This window comes from Eleginops maclovinus, chromosome 5 (assembly GCF_036324505.1).
Source record: "Eleginops maclovinus isolate JMC-PN-2008 ecotype Puerto Natales chromosome 5, JC_Emac_rtc_rv5, whole genome shotgun sequence".
NCBI classification, from domain to species: domain Eukaryota; kingdom Metazoa; phylum Chordata; class Actinopteri; order Perciformes; family Eleginopidae; genus Eleginops; species Eleginops maclovinus.
In genome coordinates this window covers 26,272,918-26,292,719 of record NC_086353.1, presented here as the reverse complement: position 1 = coordinate 26,292,719, position 19,802 = coordinate 26,272,918, and the positions used below count along the sequence as shown (strand labels likewise).

General features: G+C 38.5%; 2 protein-coding genes across 2 annotated transcripts; both read left to right on the top strand.

The window, feature by feature from the left end:
* The first annotated feature begins 10 nt into the window (after nucleotides 1–10).
* Nucleotides 11–8,666, top strand: LOC134864836 (excitatory amino acid transporter 3-like). Its single transcript, XM_063884127.1, has 13 exons — nucleotides 11–136; nucleotides 1,692–1,832; nucleotides 2,458–2,550; nucleotides 3,483–3,600; nucleotides 4,066–4,108; nucleotides 4,190–4,252; nucleotides 4,362–4,543; nucleotides 5,599–5,709; nucleotides 5,814–5,936; nucleotides 6,848–7,039; nucleotides 7,392–7,526; nucleotides 7,630–7,737; nucleotides 8,384–8,666. Exons 1-13 carry the CDS (start codon nucleotides 55–57, stop codon nucleotides 8,391–8,393), a joined length of 1,401 nt encoding a protein of 466 aa, XP_063740197.1. The 5' UTR covers nucleotides 11–54; the 3' UTR covers nucleotides 8,394–8,666.
* Nucleotides 8,667–9,850: 1,184 nt separating this feature from the next.
* Nucleotides 9,851–19,249, top strand: tmx2b (thioredoxin-related transmembrane protein 2b). The gene is made up of 8 exons (XM_063882932.1): nucleotides 9,851–10,157; nucleotides 12,242–12,302; nucleotides 13,243–13,356; nucleotides 14,519–14,595; nucleotides 15,620–15,726; nucleotides 15,805–15,870; nucleotides 15,949–16,078; nucleotides 18,022–19,249. The coding sequence occupies exons 1-8, from the start codon at nucleotides 9,969–9,971 to the stop codon at nucleotides 18,199–18,201; spliced, it is 924 nt and encodes a 307-aa protein (XP_063739002.1). The 5' UTR covers nucleotides 9,851–9,968; the 3' UTR covers nucleotides 18,202–19,249.
* Nucleotides 19,250–19,802: the final 553 nt, after the last annotated feature.

Sequence of the window (19,802 nt, the reverse complement as noted above, 5' to 3'; positions counted from 1 at the left end):
ACTGCTCAAACCAGAAGGTGTCGTCTTTTTCCCATCGTCTGTCTGCCTGAAGAAATGGGTTTCTTTAAGACGTGTAGCAGTGTTTTCACGAACAGGAATCTGTTAACAGCTTCAAGCCTTGTCGCTGTTTTCCTGGGTACGTGAAGTAACATAACTTTGGCTCTAACTGATTTACTGTTTAGTTAGCCTAAAGCCAGCTAGTTAGCTAGTTTTATTTTGCTGACTAAACAGCATTAACTACATTTATTTCTCTATGGTTTTTATCTTGACATTTTGGTGAGCAGTATTTTATTTCACACTACAATAACTCGAAATCTATGTCTTTCATCGAGTCTAGAACATGCCTTTACAATTGATATACAGGGTGTCCGCGGGGTCTTAAAAAGTATTAAAAGTTGATAAATCAATTTAGCGAAAATTAAGGCTATTAAAAAGTATTAAACGGCATTTTCCAAAGTATTAAATGTTGTAGCTTGTTTTGAGTAAGTGTATAAATTGTCCAAAGAGGTTGTATTCTAATGTTGGCCTGAATTTAATCATTGCGTAGGTGTGTAGTGAGATAGTGTAGTTTATTTATGGCATCCCGTTGGATTTGACGTCATCCAAACAGGACATCGCGCGCTCACTGAGTGGTGGTGACTGCTGCTTGATAGCGCGCGAAGGTCCGTTTACGCTGGTTGACAGTTATTTTGCGTCCAAATGGTTGGAAGAGAAGGAGTTTAACCATGGCTGAGACCCGTCGCTGGGAATAACCGCGAGGCCTACTGCTGCGGGTGTCGGAAGGTGATCAGTGTAGCCTCGATGGGGATCGAAGGTGTCCGGTCCCACATGCTAAGTGCTAGCCACAAAGCCGCTGTGGGACGCAGACAGGAGGTCTCAATCGCGCACTCCTGCGCAACATCACCGCCCCTACCCACCATCGCTGAAGCTACTACAGCCACCGCTTCTAACACCGCTTCTAACCTCCCAGTGATGCTGGGCGCCAATCCAACGCTGCGGGCAGAGGTTCTGTGGTGCCCCAACACCGTGATAAAACACCAATCCATCAACTCCAGTGAAGGGATTTCCGATCTTTCCAAGCTATGTTCCCACATTCGGAAATAGCCAAGAAGTTCGCCCGTGGAATAGACAAAACAGGGTACATAGTCCAGTTCGGCTTGGCCCCTAAAGAACAGCTTGTTAATAACACCAACAAGGCTGGGCCGTTTGTGCTGATGTTTGGCTAGAAAAAAAACAGATGAACGTCCTCGTTCGTTATAGGGATGATGTCTTTGTGCGGGCCAGGTATCTTGGGTCACAATTTTTGGAACATGGAAGAGCCGAGCATCACATTATTTGTTCTATATGAATTATGATAAGGATTTATCACAAACTGTTTAATTGTGCTATCTTACAACCAATACTGTATAGCCTATACTTAATTGTGAGGTAAAGTGTGCCGCCAATGTAACCAGTTAGAACTTGAAGTGGCAATGAGGTCTTAAAATGTATGGAAAGGGTCTTATAAAAGGTCTTAAAATGTATGGAAAGGGTCTTATAAAAGGTCTTAAAAGGTATTCAATTTGACTTCAGGATTCCTGCATATATGTTGTGTTTAGTTTGACATAATTAAACTACTCACATATCTGAGAGCTCGTTTAAAACCCTTTTCCTGTGTTGGAGTTCTAATATCTCATTAAACTGTCTCACAGGCATCATTTTGGGCCTGGTTCTGAAGAAATTCGTCCCTATGTCAAGCCTCACCATCGAGTACCTCGGATTCCCAGGAGAAATTTTCATGCGGGTGCTTCAGATGGTCTCCATTCCTCTGATGGTGACAAGTGTCATAACAGGTGCGTAATTCAGGATCTGTCATGTAATAACAATATACATAGCCACACTCACAATTTGACCGTTGCCCTACTTTTCATGACACGTCAGCAGTGGCTTAATGTTTTAAAGTACAACTACTGTACTTAAACACGATTTTGGTGTACTTTACTGGAGTATGTTTATTACCTTATGTATACTTCTACTCCACTACAATTTGGAAGCTCATAATACTGTATACTTTTTTCTGAACTGCATTATTTAACAAAATTATTATTTCATTTTAGAATTAGGATTATTAGCTAATACAATATATAAACTAATAAAGCGAGATGGTAAAATATAAAGTAATTAAAAGAATCCTCCACTTTTACCAGCAGTGATGAACAAATGAATGCGGCAATAATTATACTTGTAATTTAAAATATAGGATTCTAAAATGGGACATGTTTCTCACAATAAGAACTTTTACTTCTGGTATTTTTGTATATTTTGATGCCACTACTTTTACACTTTTACTTAACTAAGATTTTCAATGATGTACTTTTACTTTATTTCTACTGTTACTCAAGCTATGTGAGGATTTCTTCCACCTCTGTACTTCAGTGATGTGAACACTCAGAAATAATGCTGTTTACATGTTTAAAGGAGTCCATAGTATGAGTGCTGGCAGCTCCCGGAAAATCTCCATCCGAGCAGCAGTATACTTCATCTTAACTACGCTGGTGGCCGTGGCGATAGGTAAGGGAAATACAAAACATAGAATATACACTCATTTTCCAGTGGCTTGGGCACGCCTAAACTTCACTCAAAGCAGCCAACACTGAAAAAACTCAAACGTTGACGTGAATGAATGAAATGAATGTATTATGTCAAGAAATTACACAAAATTGTATTAGGTTAGTAAAAAGCAATAATATTATGTTTAAATAGATATAGTATGTTCAACTTAATATTAGTGCAATCTTTTGACTTAAAAACACTTAATTAAAGGTTACTGTAAATTCTAACTTGGTGAATGTTAGAATTTTCAGTTTGTGTTGAAACTATTTTAATTTTGTTATTTTGTGTTGCTGGGTAGACAACGTGAAAGAAATTAGAGCTGCTATGATTGGTCGATAATCGCCAACTATTTCAATTATTTTTAATTCTGTTTTATACCCTATCAAACTGCATATCTTTGGGTTTGGGACTCACAAAACAAGTCTTTAAAGTTTCAGTTTTGAGAATCTAGGGCTGTAATTTTACACAATTCTCTGACTTTTATAGACCAAACAAGTAATCAATTCATATTCAAATTGTTGGGTAATTTAATCAAAAATGAAAACAATCATTATTTGCAGCCAATATGGAAATACCTGTCAGTATAACTGACACAATTAAACAGAAACTGCTTTCTAAAACGGATAGAGCAGAAACAGATTTGAAATTATTGAGGGTATGCAGGATTTACTGCATCACTTTTAAATTAGACTGCAATGCTTTTAGCAAACTAATTGTAGTTTGGTTATTTTCCCTGTACGATTGGAACAGTTCAAATTGTTTATGAACACTCTGTTCTGGTGACACCCTAGGTCAGTTTGGTAAATACTGTAATCTTGTTGTATAGTGCTGCATTCAGTCTGTATTTAACAATCATAGGTGAACGTGTTCTCCTGGATTATGTGTTGAAGGATTAATACTGGTGCTGTTGGTCAAGCCTGGGGTCGGTCAGAATGATCCGATACGTGAGCTGGATGAAGAAGATGATGGAGCCTTATCCACAGTCGAGGCCTTGGAGGATCTTATCCGGTGAAGAACGTTTTCTCATCATTTAAAAGCAGACCATTATTTTTCTTTACTTAACAACCATCATGCCCCTGGTAGACCACCACAGATTTAACAACAAACAATATAACACCTATGTTGTGCAATATTACTTATGACCTTTATATATATATACATATATATATATATATATGTATATATGTATATGTATAACTTCCTAACTTAATAATTTACTATTATCCCCTGGCAGCTTTCACTACTTTATACATGCTGCACTCTTTTAAAATACTGTTACTTGTACTTTTTGTTGTCCATCTTGATGCATGTATTTCTAATATTTTATGCGTGCCTCATAATTAATATTTGCTATTTTTGGCTCTTTATTTTTGCTGTAAGACTGTTAATCTTCCCCTCTGTAGGACCAGTAGAGGTATTCTGATTACTCAACAGTTTTCTAAGATGTATTTGTGTGTGTTTTCTTCTCTATAGGAACATGGTGCCCACTAATCTGGTTCAGGCTACCTATCTTCAGGTTTGGCTTATAACTCAGGCTTTGGATGTACGGCCCTTGAAGGAGACACAATAATATTACAATGTTCTTTATTATCTTTAGTACAAAACTCGGAAGGTGATATTTGAAGTAGCTGAACTAGACGAAGAATCTGGCATAGAAACGGTAAACACTTTTCACATTAACACAATTTTATTTTGAAGTTTCCATTCACAATGGTAATTGCTGACACGTGAAGTTGCCTTTTCTAACTGAGTTTTGGATCTTCTTTCAGACAAGGACAGAAGTGCGCCTGATTGGTGAAAATATTGAGGGAATCAACACTTTGGGCCTGATCGTCTTGTCTGCTCTTTGTGGACTGGCCCTCCGGAGTCAGGGAGAAAGTGCCAAACTGATTGTGGACGTTTTCATCGCGGCCAAGAAGTCACTCAAAGAAGTGGTTGTATTGGCAATAAGGTAATGCATACAGGAGGAAAACCTCTTCATAATCCATATTATTCTAAATGAATATTAAACAAAATACTTTTTTTTCCTTCTTGTCCCTTTCATTTACAATTCCCTGGAGTATTTCCTGTGCAGCATTGGAAGAAGTACTCAGATCCTTTATTTTATGATGTCTTTTATCCATAAATATGTGTCCCCGGTGTGTAAGGAGACTCACAAAGAAAATACAACCCTCTCTCTTTTCCTCCTTACCCACATTTCTAAAAACAGGAGTGCAACGGAACTGATCCAGATTTGTTGCGGACTTGAGGTCATATCGGATATGTGGGCTGTTTTTACATTGAATTCCCTCCCCAGCTGTGTGTGTGTGTGTGTGTGTGTGTGTGTGTGTGTGTGTGTGTGTGTGTGTGTGTGTGTGTGTATTCAGCAGGATGTCAGCCGGAGGGACTTAGAGTAAATTTGTTATATATATAATACATATAATGTCACTGTTCTAGTGGTAAACACTGAATAAAGAACATTTCAAGCTATGTGCTGTATCAGAAACAATGCACCACGTGTTCTGGAAGTAATATGGTCTGTGTTTACATTAGCAAGCAGAGCTAATGCTAATGCTGTACTGGAGAGACTATAATATAAAGGCCCCTCCTTTCAGAAATAATGCTTGATGTGGTTTGGAACATAATACTCTGTTTCAAGTAAAATCCTGCTATCAAGTAAAAGTATCATCAGCACAATGTTCTTAAAGTTTAAAAAGTCAAAGTGCTCATTCTGCAGGAAAATTGCCTTAATGTATGTATATCTATGTATATGTACGATAGTATTGTCACATTTTACTGATTGATTTTTCATAAAATATTTAAATAGTTTCACTCTTTTGTGACTTCCAAGAGTTTGTCCACTTCCACACATTTGTAGAGATGCATTTTGTTAAAAGTACAAAAGTAAAAATGACATTAGTTTCCTTTTAATGAACGGGTAAGTATGTTCCTTGAGTAAATGTACATACAGTAGATACTTCCTACCTCTGTTTCCGTGACTTTTCATTCTAATGTTATCTTTTCCAGCTTCATGCCACTAGGAGTGTTGTCCATGACCACCAGCTATGTTGTTGAGGTCGGGGACAACTGGGAGACGGTCTTCAAACTCGTAAAGTTCATGGCCGCAGTCGTTTTCGGGTATGTTTTTTTGTTGTTGCACTTTTAGCACTATTGCAGTGAACTATCAGTCATTTTGTTGGAGGTTGTTGGTATTCACTGGGTAGTTTCTGCCCCTTTTTCAGGCTCCTCATCCACGGAGCATTAGTCCTGCCTCTCATCTATGCCCTGTGTGCCAAACGGAACCCCTTTCCTTTCATCAAGGGGGTCCTGCCTGCCATGATGAGAGCCATGCTCATCTCGCGCAGGTAAGAACATTTGATTTAAAGCAGGGGTGTCAACCAGACTGTGGGTCCAATCCAGCCCACAGGATGACTATTTAAAAAAGAAGACATTAACTGCTTATATTGATATTGGCTGAAAGATGCGACATTCCAGGAGCAAATTAAACAGTGAGTTAATATGAAATGCTGCTTCAGACACTTTTGCACACTGAAGAATATAGTAGTTTATAGTATATATAGTATAGTGAAAATGAATACTTACTGTGGAAACGGTAAAACATTAAACATTGTGCAATATAATGTCAGTCAGCAGCTTTAGTACAGAAGAGCTTGGTTCAGTGGAGCCCTGTGGTTCAGGCACTGCCACATGTTCCCTGTATTTTGTATGTATACATTTACAAGACAGGGGGATAACTGAACCTTTAGTTTGTATGGTGGAGATCAGGATTACTACAAGGCTGTGGAAATGAATGTAAAATAGATCTTGACCAGTTGTTTTGATCATGAAGTAAAACACTATATAGTTCAGTTCCAGATACCGCCGCCTGAATGTTTTTGTAGATACACTGTGATCTGTACGTTGTGATGCACATGTGTAGGTAATGAACTGAGGCATTCAATTGTTAAAAATGCATTTGTTTTTATCAAGGAATGTCAGGTTGTTCATGATGTTTTGTAAAAAGATTGGTCATTAAATGTGAACATTTTTAGAATGCACTCATTTGCACTGAAACAAAGAAACATTCGTCATCATTATTTATAGGTTTTTATGCTATGATTGTACTCTTGAGATCAAACTTGGCTGTATGTGGCGCCTGGACTAAAATGAGGCTGACTGATTTAAAGCCTTCAACACAACAGTATCACATAGAGTTTTCAGATTGAAAGGGAATATATGGATATTGAAGAACTAACGAGGTGTGCACTGTTCTCAGCTCTGCTTTCAGGCTGACCTTTCAATGCTGTGAAGAAGTCAATAAAGTGGACAAGAGGATCACGCGCTTCATGCTGCCGATCGGCATCAATGCTAACATGGACGGGACAGCCCTTTATGAAATTTCAGCGGCAGTTTTCATCGCCCAACTCAACTTCATCAATCTGAACTGGAGCCAGTTAATAACCCTCTGGTAAATCTCAATTCAGTATCATCTTCTCCCCCGACCCACAGAATGAAGTTAAAGCAGTGATGTTTAAAGGGTACATGCTATCTTTTAAGATTTCAAATGGTCACATATTAAACAAAACATTCATTTTTGGACGCAGCGTCATTTTTTCAATAATTAATTCGCAATCATTCAATGTTTTTTTAAGAATAAAGCAAAACTTCTGCACCTTTTTAAAAGCTTTATGGGTGAATATCGTTCTTTTAAGTATACGCCTACATAGAAAGGCTCACCGGACATTACATTTTTCCATAAGGATTCGTAGATGTTAAATTCTTTCCCCAGTTCTCTTACTTATTTTGTGTTCCCTCTTTAGTGTGATAGTATCAGTGTCCAGTGTGGGAGAAGCAGGTATCCCAGCTACAGGAATGGTCACCACTCTCTTCATTCTGACCGTCATTGGGATTCCTGCGAGGGATGCTTCCCTTCTGCTGGTGTTAGAATGGCTGCTGTAGGTTAACCCATTACATGTTTTGGCAAGGATTGCTTCACCTGCCATCAAACAGCACAGTGTGAAGAGGCTCATATCCCCTCCTCTAATGTTTGTCTTTCAGAGATCGTGGAAACACTGCTGTTAACGTACTGGGAGACTGCATCGGCGTGGGCATTGTCGACCATTTGTCAAAAAAGGAACTGGAAGAAATGGACAGACAGGGCCAGAGGTGGGAGAATTACTGAGATCTTGTTCTCAAGTAAAAGTACAAGCACCAGGCTGTAGGAATACTTTGTTACATGTAAAAGTCCTGCAATCCAAATGTTACTCAGTCAAAAGTACTATAGTATTAGCAGTAAAAGTAAAAGTAGTCTTTGTTTGATTGGTCCATTTCAGAATAATATCTCTGATATGTTTTATAATTATTGATCATTAAAGTGTTCTCAGAGCTGGTAAAGGTGCAGCTAGTTTGAATGGCTCTGTATACTGCAGGGTAGCTGCTGGATTTACTGCAGGTGAACTAAAGTCTGATTTAAGGGCTGATTATATTTACCATCATTAATCCAAATCTGCAAAGTAACTACAGGGGTTAAATAAGTGTAGTGGAGTAAAAGTACACTCTTTACCTCTGAACTGTACTGAGGTAGAAGTACAAAGTAGCATACAGTACAAGTATGTCAAAATTGTACTTAAGTACAGTACTTGAGTAAATCTACAAAGTTACTTCCCACCTCTGGACAGCATAAGGTGAATTTGAATTGGGTGTTATGGCTTTAAAGGCAACATCCGCAAAACACACAGTCTCTGATGTACACCCATATGTTAAGAGGATATTTGATATGTATGGAAACATGTGTTCCTGCTTTGTTTGACAGGAGAGCTTAAAGTCCAGGTTCATACAATAAAGAGGAGAGACCCCGGCCACCAAGAGGATTAATTAAGTGCCAAGACTTAATTTTTTCTTAATTTTTTTTATTAAAATGTCATCAATTTGCTGTTACATTGTTTGCGTTTTAATTTAAGTAAATGTACTTTTATATAAGATTGTTGCTAAGAATGTAAGTATAGTATTTAGGAAATGTGCAGCATAAGCAGGCTGACTTTAAAATAATTCTTTGAATGCAATGCAGTATCTCTTTGAACTATTTATTTATTTGATGGCACCATTATTGCAGATTTAGATTTTTTTCTGTCCTTTAAATGAACTGTTTTGTATTTGGCTGCATTGATTTTATGACCAGTACATTTTTTTGAATATGGTATATTTGTATACAATGTTGTCTTTATTTAAGTATTGTATTTAGTTCATTCACATTATCGAGTGCAGAGCAGTGTATCTCTTAGATTCATTATTATTTATTTGCTGTCACCTTCCGTGCATTATTTATATTTACATTTATATAAATTTGAATTTTTTGTATATCATTTTGTCTCAGGTGGATTTTATTCAGTGCAATCACAGCATAAACAGAACAAGTTCTTACAGTATGTACAGTTTATTTGGTTCCACATTAACAATGACAGGTGTGCCGGCTTTCCAAAAAGAAAAAGTTTTTATAAGCCAAGAAATGCATCTTGTTGCAAGAAGGCAACTAAAACTATGTTGCTGATTTTGCAAAGTTCTTAATGAGCAACGTAATTGTCCGATTCAGCAAAATCGATTTTTCAGAATTGATTTATTTTCAATTAGTATTTTGTTTTAAAATGTGTAGGCTACCAATGGTATGGTCAGTATTGTGTGCACTTATACTGTAATGTCCTAAGAAATCAGAATCAGTAAAACAAAGAATATATGGCAATATATGACAAACTCCAGTGTATTATATTTAAAAGTGGAGGTCTGTGCAGAAATGTGTATAGAAATGTGCAAATTATATTCAGTGAGATGAACATCAACATTGGCTATTAATGTAATGCAAAGGTGAAATAGCACCTATAATTATAAAATCAAAGCTTGCATTGTATCAATTTGAACCAATCAGCTGTGACCGGTACTTTTTCCTGACCAATCAGCGTCTGGTAACACATTCGTCCTGATTGACCTCACCGCACTCTGCAAACTGCATAGCCAAAACAAGCTACCAAGAAGTAACAGCTGTTATACAGGAAGAGAGGTTTCCAGCCTTCACATTAAAAGCGATTCGATTTTAAGATTGGTGCAAAGTTGGAGTAAATGAAATAAATACATAAATAATATGTGTTTAATGTAAATATTTAACCTATTTATTGTTTGATTACATTTTAAATTAAATTAAATTGCATTTAAATGTCACACAGTGCATGCTTTTCTTATTTTGAACATCATAAACAGGAAGTTGGATTTCCTGCGACTTTCCCACGGAGATAGCTAGCAACTGGACTTTCGTATTAAGCTAGCTGCTTCATCACTGGCTGCCAGCGTTGGTGTTCTCGGGCTGCATTTACGGTGTTAGTTGTAGGCTGACTACAGTTTAACAGAAAATGGCTCTCCTAACGACTTTGTTTGCGTTCCTGTACCACCTGCCGATGGTGTACAAGTGGCTTCTGAAGCCTTACTATGTAGCCTCTCTGTTCATGTCCATAGCCTTTCTAGCTGTCCGAAAGACGCCTGGCATCTGCGACCATCTGAACACAAATCGAGAGGACGGCAACTCCTGCGACTTCGACTGGGTCCGTAGAAAATACTTTAAAATGAAATATAATTGTATTGTAATAATAGGTATGAAGTTACTAGCAAGCTGTTAATCGGGCACGCTTACGACAAGGGCTAGCGTTAGCTGGCAGGTGTCATTAGCTGTTAGCTACAGGGAGAATGACAGGCCGAACTATGGTCACAAACCTGCAAATTCATACTCTTTGCTTATTGGAAAAGAAATGTAAGACTCAAAACGTAAGGCATCACTCTCTTAATTAATTAAGAAATGTACTTACTAAGTACGGCTTACTGCAAGTCAGCGTTTATTCTAGTATATGAATAACAGTACTGTACTGTCAGTCAGTAAGGGTTTGCGTTAGCTAGCTAACGTTAGAGGACATCGCTGATCCAAACTGTACCATCAGAATTAACTGGTGAATTAAAAAACGATTATTCATGAGTCATGAATCATATTATCAGAAATCAAATGTAAACTTAATGAAATTAAGTTACTGTTAACATACACTTTATACAAAGAATATCCATGGATAAATAACTATTTTTCTGTGGAATAACCATGTGACCTGTTTTGACCTCTTCAAAGGATCCAAATCAAGAACTGGATCATTGTAATCGAGCCAACAATACCGAAACCAGCCACTGCCTTTCACTGACCATCTGCCCAGTCTTTCCCCAATATTCAAGAAAGCTCCTGAGATTTTACAACATCATTAAAACCCTCATTTAGGGCCCGGAAATATATCATGTGTTTGATCTGCTTTCATTGTAATTATACTGTGATGGAGTCATATCTTGTGATTTCCATCCATCTCGTCTAAATTGGTAATAAGCACATTTTACCAGAAATAAAGTTTTTAACACAAAAGACTTTACTCTACTCAACCTTTACCACTTGAATATGATTGGATTCTAGTTAGATCAAACTAGTGTCTGATGACTTGTGTTTATTATCAAAGTGAGAACAATATTCTTCATTTATAAAATTGTTATATACATATATTTATAAAGTGTTAATCTTCAAGTATTTCATTCTTACAGGAATTTACTATAAAGACTTCATTATGTGTTTTTTGTAATTTCCTATGAAGTATTGATTTAGCAGAAATTATGCTAAATCATGACACAGTTAATTATAACCTAAATTATATATCAAACCATAGTATGAAGGTCCCGCCTACACACCTGCCTGAGCCAATCACAAGCTGAGCACTGCCACAGCTTCTTAGCCTGAGCCACCTAGATGCTACGTTAGCGCCAAGGTAGCTGTTTGGCTAGAAAGATCACCACCAACCATAATGTCCATAAATACATTCACTAAAACATGCACATGTGCTATTAGTTTTGTGTTTCAGAAATGTTATTAACAGTGAAGTCTGTCTTATCTGTGCTTCCCAAACACAGAGAGGGATTTTAAAAACACAGACTAAATGAAATGTGACCGTTGCATAGGTACAATGGACAGTGTGTGTTGGTTATTTACAGCTGTCAGAATTAACTACATGAATAACAGTTACATTGATATATTCAGTACTAGCTAACCTTAGACATCACAGATCTGAACTGGACCCTCAGAATTATTTAGTGAAGAGTCATATTATTTAATGCCAGAAATGTAATTCAACTTCATGAAATTAATGTACAGTTAACATACGCCTTATACAAAGATCATCAATGAATAAGTAAGAATTTTTCTGTAGGCATGTGAGCTGTTTTGAGCTCTTCAAAGAATCCAACTTTTTCTCTCTTTATTTTATTCAATAATATATAGATGTATATAGACAGAACACATTGACTTCAGGGGTACATAGACACAAAAATAAAATAAATAAAATACAGATTTAAACACAATAGAATTATTTCAAGGAAAATATTTATGAAATACAATTTCTTTTTTTTTCCTTTATAGCGGTGCCATATTGTAAGCTAAAATGTGCAACATTTGGTTTAGCGTCAGTGTATTCTTTCTTGTGAATGTGACATTTTCGGACAGTTCTCTGAGCCTCACCTCTTTGTCCCTTTACCTCATACTGAGTTCAGTACTGTGACATCACAGTATCCCACAATGGGTCGATAACAGAGTGTATGTTTGTGTTCTCAGAGGGAGGTGGAGATCCTCATGTTCCTCAGTGCCATTGTCATGATGAAGAACAGACGAGCGAGTGAGTCAACAACTTCTTTCCTATTTTTCCTCCTGAGCAGCATTATGAACACCTGTGTTAGTCTGATGCCTGGATGATAAAGAAGCAGCTTCAGGAAGTGAGAGTAAACTAATGCCTGATTCTTTAGCAGTCGGATATCTCTCTGTCCTCTCCTGGGACAATAAAACAACATTCAATTGTTTTCCTCAGTTTTTAAAGTAGCACATGTAAAGGATATTACATTTCAGCTACCTCAAATAGTCTGGTTGGCATCAGTGTAAAGATAGAAGTGTTGAGTACCCCAATGTTTATTGTTAGAAATGTATAGTAGGGGTCCCCAGCACGTAGAAACTGCTGCATGCTGACTTGCATATGCTGGGTAATTTGCACATTTAACATGAGTTGCATTCTTTAGCATGTGCAGACAATAGTTTAAAAAAAAAGACTTGACCAATTTGTACAATTTTGTTGAATCAAATACTGACATTTGCAGGATGAAAAAGGTGGCCATATACTTCATGTTCTCCCAGTGGGCTAATTTTGATGAATTTTGGGTAGATTTTTTTAATTTTTAAGGGACTCAAATCTGCCCATTTTGATAAAAGACAAAGTATGAATTGATTCAAGATCTTCAATAACCTCCAAAAATGGTTTGAATTGGTTAAGCTATTAATAAATGAATAATTAATACATGGATAAAATGAATGCTAATTGTGCTAATTACCCAACATATTTAAGTCAGTATCCAGCAGTTTGTATGTTCTGGGGACCGTACTTTACATTTCTAACATGAACTTTGGGGTACTCAGCATTATGAACAGTATGAGCTGGCAGGTAGACTCAAAGCCAGTACTGGTTGAATCTAAGACGCAGTGCTGCTCAAGATCTAAAATGAGATCATGCTGCTGATGAGGATGTATTTTGGACAAAGAATGAAAGAGTCTGTATGTGTTCTTGGTAGTTACGGTGGAGCAGCATGTGGGCAACATCATCCTGTTCAGCAAAGTGGCCAACGTCATCCTGTTCTTCAGACTGGACATCAGGATGGGCCTGCTTTACCTGACGCTCTGCATAGGTCAGTCCAGCCTCCACACATCGATTCCTGTCCCGTCATCACATGTCATAAGATGTTTTTCTTCTTGTCAACAAATGAACAAAAATAGCAAAGCAGATATAGTGGCTGTTCAAAAGTTCTTAGGCCGCTTTATCCGCATGGTTTAAACTATATATTTGTGAGGTGTATTTAAAAACGTACATGCTCAGTAATGGTTTAGGAGGTGAGAGTAACAGACAGGTGACGTCAGAAACGGTATTTAGTGTACTAAAGGAGGCTTACGTGATGTTAGCCAGCTGAAATAATCTGGTTCATTCTATTCTAGCTCTCACGGTTCATTACAGTTACATGTTTCACAAAATTTGACTTTAATGTGAGGTTCCTCCTAAACATATCTACTACTGCTGACCAATATCAATACATCGATATCCTAATAGGAGCTTAGATCTATTTACATTTTGGATATCGTAATATTGCACAAGTGTCACTTCCTGGTTTTTAAGTGATAACATGTTCAAAATATACTGTTTTAGGTGATCTATAACTTTTCTTAACTCATTTTGTGATTCTATACGTATTACTGACGATTGTTAGTCAAACATTTATTGTGTAAATAATCTTTGAAAGCCGTACAATACCAATATACCCATATCCTCATTGTTATCAAGGTATTTGTTCAGAAATATTGTAATATGTGTTTCTATATCGCCTAACATATATATATATTTTTATCTGAGCGTGTATATAGACAGACTATAGATATATAGATAGATAGATCTTTATCTCTACATGTATGGCAGCCATTCCAGTGTGTGTTGAATTCCCACACAGAGAAATGTTGTCATTAGTTTATACAATAAAAAAAATCCTTTAACTCAAAGACAAACCTATAAATATAAAGATAATGCTGAAGGGGTCTCTTCATTTTTCCCGGGCTGTATATATACGCTCGGATAAAAAAAAAAATCAGTGGTGAAGACTTAGTGATAGTGGTATCACAAACAAGATGATTATTCTAAGCTACAGTTCAGTCTGTATAGTATGAAAGATAGTGAATGTCCGTGATGTAACGGAAGGTGTTTCTACTTTGTACATGGCTTGAGATGATCAGAGTGATGTCCAGTGATGTTCTGTCCCTCTTGTGATCAGTGATGACCTTGTGTGTCCTCTCTGTGTGTCTCAGTGTTTCTGATGATCTGTAAGCCTCCTCTCTACATGGGACCTGAGTACATCAAGTACTTCAGCGACAGGACCATCGATGTGAGTAGAAAATATCTGTAGTAGAGTGTCCTTTTTTACTTACTCTGTGATTGTTTTTACAGATATCACACAAAGGATATGAGTTGATGCTTGCACAACAGCATTTGTTTAACCTTAAAAACCCCGGACATTATCAGGACATACTTCTTCATTTGTTATAATAACAAAGATGAGCAGTACATTACATCAATGAATTAACCATACAATAACTGTAATATTATCCAAACAATAACCAGTAAAATACAGCTCCGAACTAAATAAAGAGCCCACTCCACAGGTTTCTTAAATCTTTATCTCTACATGTATGGCAGCCATTCCAGTGTGTGTTAAATTCCAACACAGAGAAATGTTGTCAGTAGTTTATAGAATACAATAATAAAAATGTTTAACTCAAAGACAAACCTATAAATAATGAAACAAAGAAACTGATAATGCTGAAGTGGTCTCTTCATTTTTTCCGGAGCTTTTTATAAAAAATACAGTGAAACAAAAAGAAGGGGCAAAAGGTTTGACTAGAGTTCTGGTATCTCCTGTGTCAGTGGTGACCATCTTTCAAAAAACGTTTATTTTCACCAGTAATCATGCTGTGATATTTTTTCCATGTTCAAAACATGTGTTACCATGTCGTTCCATTGCATTATGTTGGGGGGGGCTGCGGCTTCAATCAGGAAACGTTTTTTCTTTTTTTATGTTTTGCTATAAAAAGCAGAATTGTAATGACATTTCTATCTAAAGTTCTGAATCCAAAGTCTAGATTTAAAAGCTCTATTTTTTAGTCATATAAAGAATTCTGAAGGCTGCTCCCACAATGCAACATACAACATGCCTTATACATAAAACAATCAAACCATGCCAGTGACACGATGTGCGAGTAAACTATTTATATATAAAATACAATAATAAGACATATTAGGGGGCGTTCCTTCACGGAGCTCAGGAGTTCAGCAGTCTCATAGTCTGTGGGGAAAACTGTCCCACCCCCGTTTTTATTTTATTCATAAATCCAAATGGTCTGTGTGTCCAGGACGAGTTGGACAGAGATGATCGTGTGACCTGGATCGTGGAATTTTTCGCCAACTGGTCTCCAGAGTGCCAGTCCTTCGCCTCCGTCTACGCTGATCTGTCCCTGAAGTAAGACTCCGTCACAGTCGCATGTTTCCCAGACATCACCACGAGCATGCTGACTCATCCCCTCTGTCTTTGTTCCAGGTACAACTGCGCCGGTCTCAAGTTCGGTAAAGTGGACATCGGACGTTACGGAGAGGTTTCCAAAAAGTACGACATCTCCTTCTGTCTACGAGTCGTTTCATGCGTTGATTCCTGCAGTAGTGATGATGATGTTGTGTTGTGTAGGTACAAGGTGTCCACGTCTCCCCTGTCCAAGCAGCTGCCTTCCCTGGTGCTGTTTCAGGGCGGGAAGGAGGTGATGCGTCGACCCCAGGTGGACAAGAAGGGGAGAGCCGTGTCCTGGAGCTTCACTGAGGTCAGTCTCATCAGAGCTCATCTAATAATAATAATAATAATAATTATTATTATTATTAGTATGTAATAATTAAAATAACATTGTAATAATCATAATATTATAGTAATATAATATTGTGTGTACTATAAAACTGTGAACCTACAAGTGGTTTTTATTTCAGGAGTGTATCCATGAGTCTTTATTTCTAGTGAGTTTCGCATCTACTGTAGTGTCGCTTTGAATCATATTAGCTTCCATTTGCACAAAAGCTCTGGGGGAATCACCCATAAGCAAAAACAGTTCTCTGTTGATTGATTGACATCTGACAGCTAATGATGATGGCCCCCCCGTAGGATAAAAGCCAAGTTTTAGACGGGCGACTGTCAGTCAAATGTGGGACATCGGCTAGATGTGTGGGACAAATGTGCAGGACACCTGGTCCCCCTGCTGCTGGGCTGGGGTTCCTTTCTGTTGACTGGAGCTGTTAACATTCAGTTAGCCGTTTAAAGTCAGCCTCCTGCGGTTCACATTTTTCAAACCTCTGCAACTGTGTGTAAAATGGAGCAGCAATGACCTCATCGCCTCGATCAGCCATTGCTGCTCTGTGGAGTGAGTAGAGCTGCCCTCGACTAAAGATTGTTCTAGTCGACAAATAGTGATCAATTCATTAAAGAGCCATCATAAAGAGCCTTTGAAATATAAATAATTGAAAGTGGAAAGCGCACGAGTCACAGCGCAGCACGAGGCAGCCGGCCGTCAGCGGTCGACAGCAGCATCAGCATAACATCATCCCACACACAGCTCGTGGTTGTGTAGCTAAGTTGTGACACCAACAATAATTTCTTCCAAAAAAACGGACAATATACATTACCTCAAGCTCACTTCTTCAGATACCTGGAGACCTGCAGTTTTGCTAGAGAACACTACCCATTTCCACATTTATCCGATAATGATTTGCTTGACAGAATACTTGGGCGTGACCTGACCCTTAAGGGTAACATTTCTTTCATCTACAACACCATTCTCAATTTCAGTATGCCTTCAACGGAGAAGACTAGATGCGCCTGGGAACAGGACCTTGGCGTCCAACTCTCAGCACAGACCTGGGAAGGTAGCCTAGGTTTCATCCATACTTCATCTTTGTGCCTTAGACACAATCTGATACAATGTAAGGTCCTACACAGGCTTCATTTCTCTAGGGATCGGTTGGCTGCCATTTACCCAAACACTGACCCACATTGTTTGAGATGTCATCAGGGCATAGCTACTATTGGGCATATGTTCTGGGCCTGCCCAGCACTGACAAATTTCTGGATCCTGATATTTGAGGCCTTTACACATATGTGTGGCAGGCTCATTCCACCAGACCCTATCACCGCTATCTTTGGTGTTACAGCTGGGGCGGTTCAGATCTCTACATCCCAAGCATATGCCATTGCATTTGCTTCACTTTTAGCTAGGAGACTTATCCTGCGGCAATGGAAGTCTGCCAATCCCCCATCTTTCCTTTGCTGGGTTAAAGAAGTCCTCGCTTTTTCTACCCCTAGAAAAACTGAGATACTCTAGGGGTAAATCCTCCAATAGATTCCATAACACCTGGAGTGCTTTTCTACAATTCGCAGACAATCTGTCCTTCTCTTGATCCTCAATTGCAAGCACTACAGCTGGACTGGAGGGGCGCTGGGTGCAGTACGATTGCATTACTTGATCAGTCATTCACTAACAAAACTTAGCCTATAGAATAGGCCTTAGCAATTAAATATAACAAAACAATAAATAAAACACAGCAAAAGTGTTTTATCCAAAACACGACACCAGGATATTTAGTATCAAAAATGGAGCAACAGTAGAGGTTTACAAATGATTCATCAAAAGGAAACGATGAAGTTGAGTTTGCCCCCCCCCCACCCAATCTGGATTATAAAGTGGTATCACTCACCTCTCTGTCTCTCTCTCTCCCCCAGGAGAACATCATCCGAGAGTTTAACCTGAACGAGCTCTACCAGAAATCCAAGAAGCTCAACAAAAGCAAAGGAGACAAGCTCATGCAGTCCCAGTTCCCCCCCGTCCCCGAAGAGGACGAGCCTGAGCAGACAGGGGCCCCCGCAGACGAGGGGGTGGCCGAGTCCAAGAAGGACAAATAAGACAGATTGTACCACTTGGCTTTCACTCCTGGATGGAACATGTGGGTCCCACCAGCTGCTCCCCCCACCCCCCCTCCTCCTCCTCTTCCTCAGTGTTCAGGTGTGGATCATGGTGTGCATGAAGAACAGCCACAGTACACCCCCCACCCAATCTGAGTGAGGCGGGGACTTCTTCCTAACGGGCAGTAAGGGAGCAGAGAATGTGATGCTACTTTGTTGTTCTAGATTTTTATGCAACTAATTTAATTCGAGTAGATTTTTCAGATGATTTTCTGAATAACTGTACATTCATGTAAACAAAAATAATCCATCTCCAGTGATTAGACGTAAACATGAGCCGGGTGGTGACAGAACTCAGAGCCAGCTGTTGCTTTGTATTCGTGTGTTCACTTTTATACTGACGGTTTTTTTTACTTTTTTGTTGCCACCTTTGTTCTGCTTTTAGAAGTAATACGAGCTCCGTGGTACTCCATTCTACTCTTGTTACAATAACCGTTCCATTAAAGTTTTGTTTTTTTGTTGACAACATCCTCAGGATGAAGAGCAGCTTAACTGTACAGTTTCCCTCTCTGCTATTATGGTCTGTCTCTCCTGCACCGTCATGCTGCTGTATGCACAGATCCATGTGGGCCAATCGAATGATGTCAAACACCTGTCCTGCTCACTGATTGGCTGAATACTGATACTATTGTCAGGTTAGCATGATGACGCATTCTGCAGTCTGGTCCCAATACGAACTTCCTCTTTACTTCAGATTTCTTTCACTTAACATTCCTAATCAAGATTTTGATCTTTTTTTCCTCTTGTAGTTGTAAACTGGTTAACATGCGCACAGGAAGGGTTTGAATGAGCTTTTTGGACACTGTGTCATTATTCCTTGTTCCTTTTTTAATAATTGTTTTGTATTGCACACTTGTGATTTTTATTTGACTTTTTGTCATGTTGCATTTCATTTGAGCTGCATTCCACGGCTGTGTGTAGATCTGCTGCTGTACATGAAGACATGAGCCTGTTTGTTTTTCATGCAATAAAACAATGTGAACATGAACCCAGCCTCCATTATTCAGACACATTGTGTGTGTGTGTGTGTGTGTGTGTGTGTGTGTGTGTGTGTGTGTGTGTGTGTGTGTGTGTGTGTGTGTGTGTGTGTGTGTGTGTGTGTGTGCGCACACACAATCCTGTCCACTACAGCAGACTGTTCAACAAAGTGCGTGTCATTGCACCGATGTAGTTACTGTGTACAGGTGGTGGAGAGTAACAAGGTACACTTCAGTACACTTTTGAAATTAATCTTGTACCATCAACTCCACTACCGTTATGACATACTTAAAGATTATGACTTTGACTCGTAACAGAGTATTTCCTCACTGTTTTCCTACTTTTACCTCAAATATCTTAGTACTTCATAAAAATGTTCAGAACTTTTCAGCCTTGTGTTGTGCTAAAACAGCTGACCTGAGTCCAGCTGGGGGAAGCCAGGTGTTTGGAAGTAAAAGGCACTCACCTGAGCTGTCTGTATGACGGCTCAAAGCTGACAAAGCACATCACAGCAAAAAAACATCCATGATGTAAAAGGAAAGCCCAATTCCAAACCTCCATCT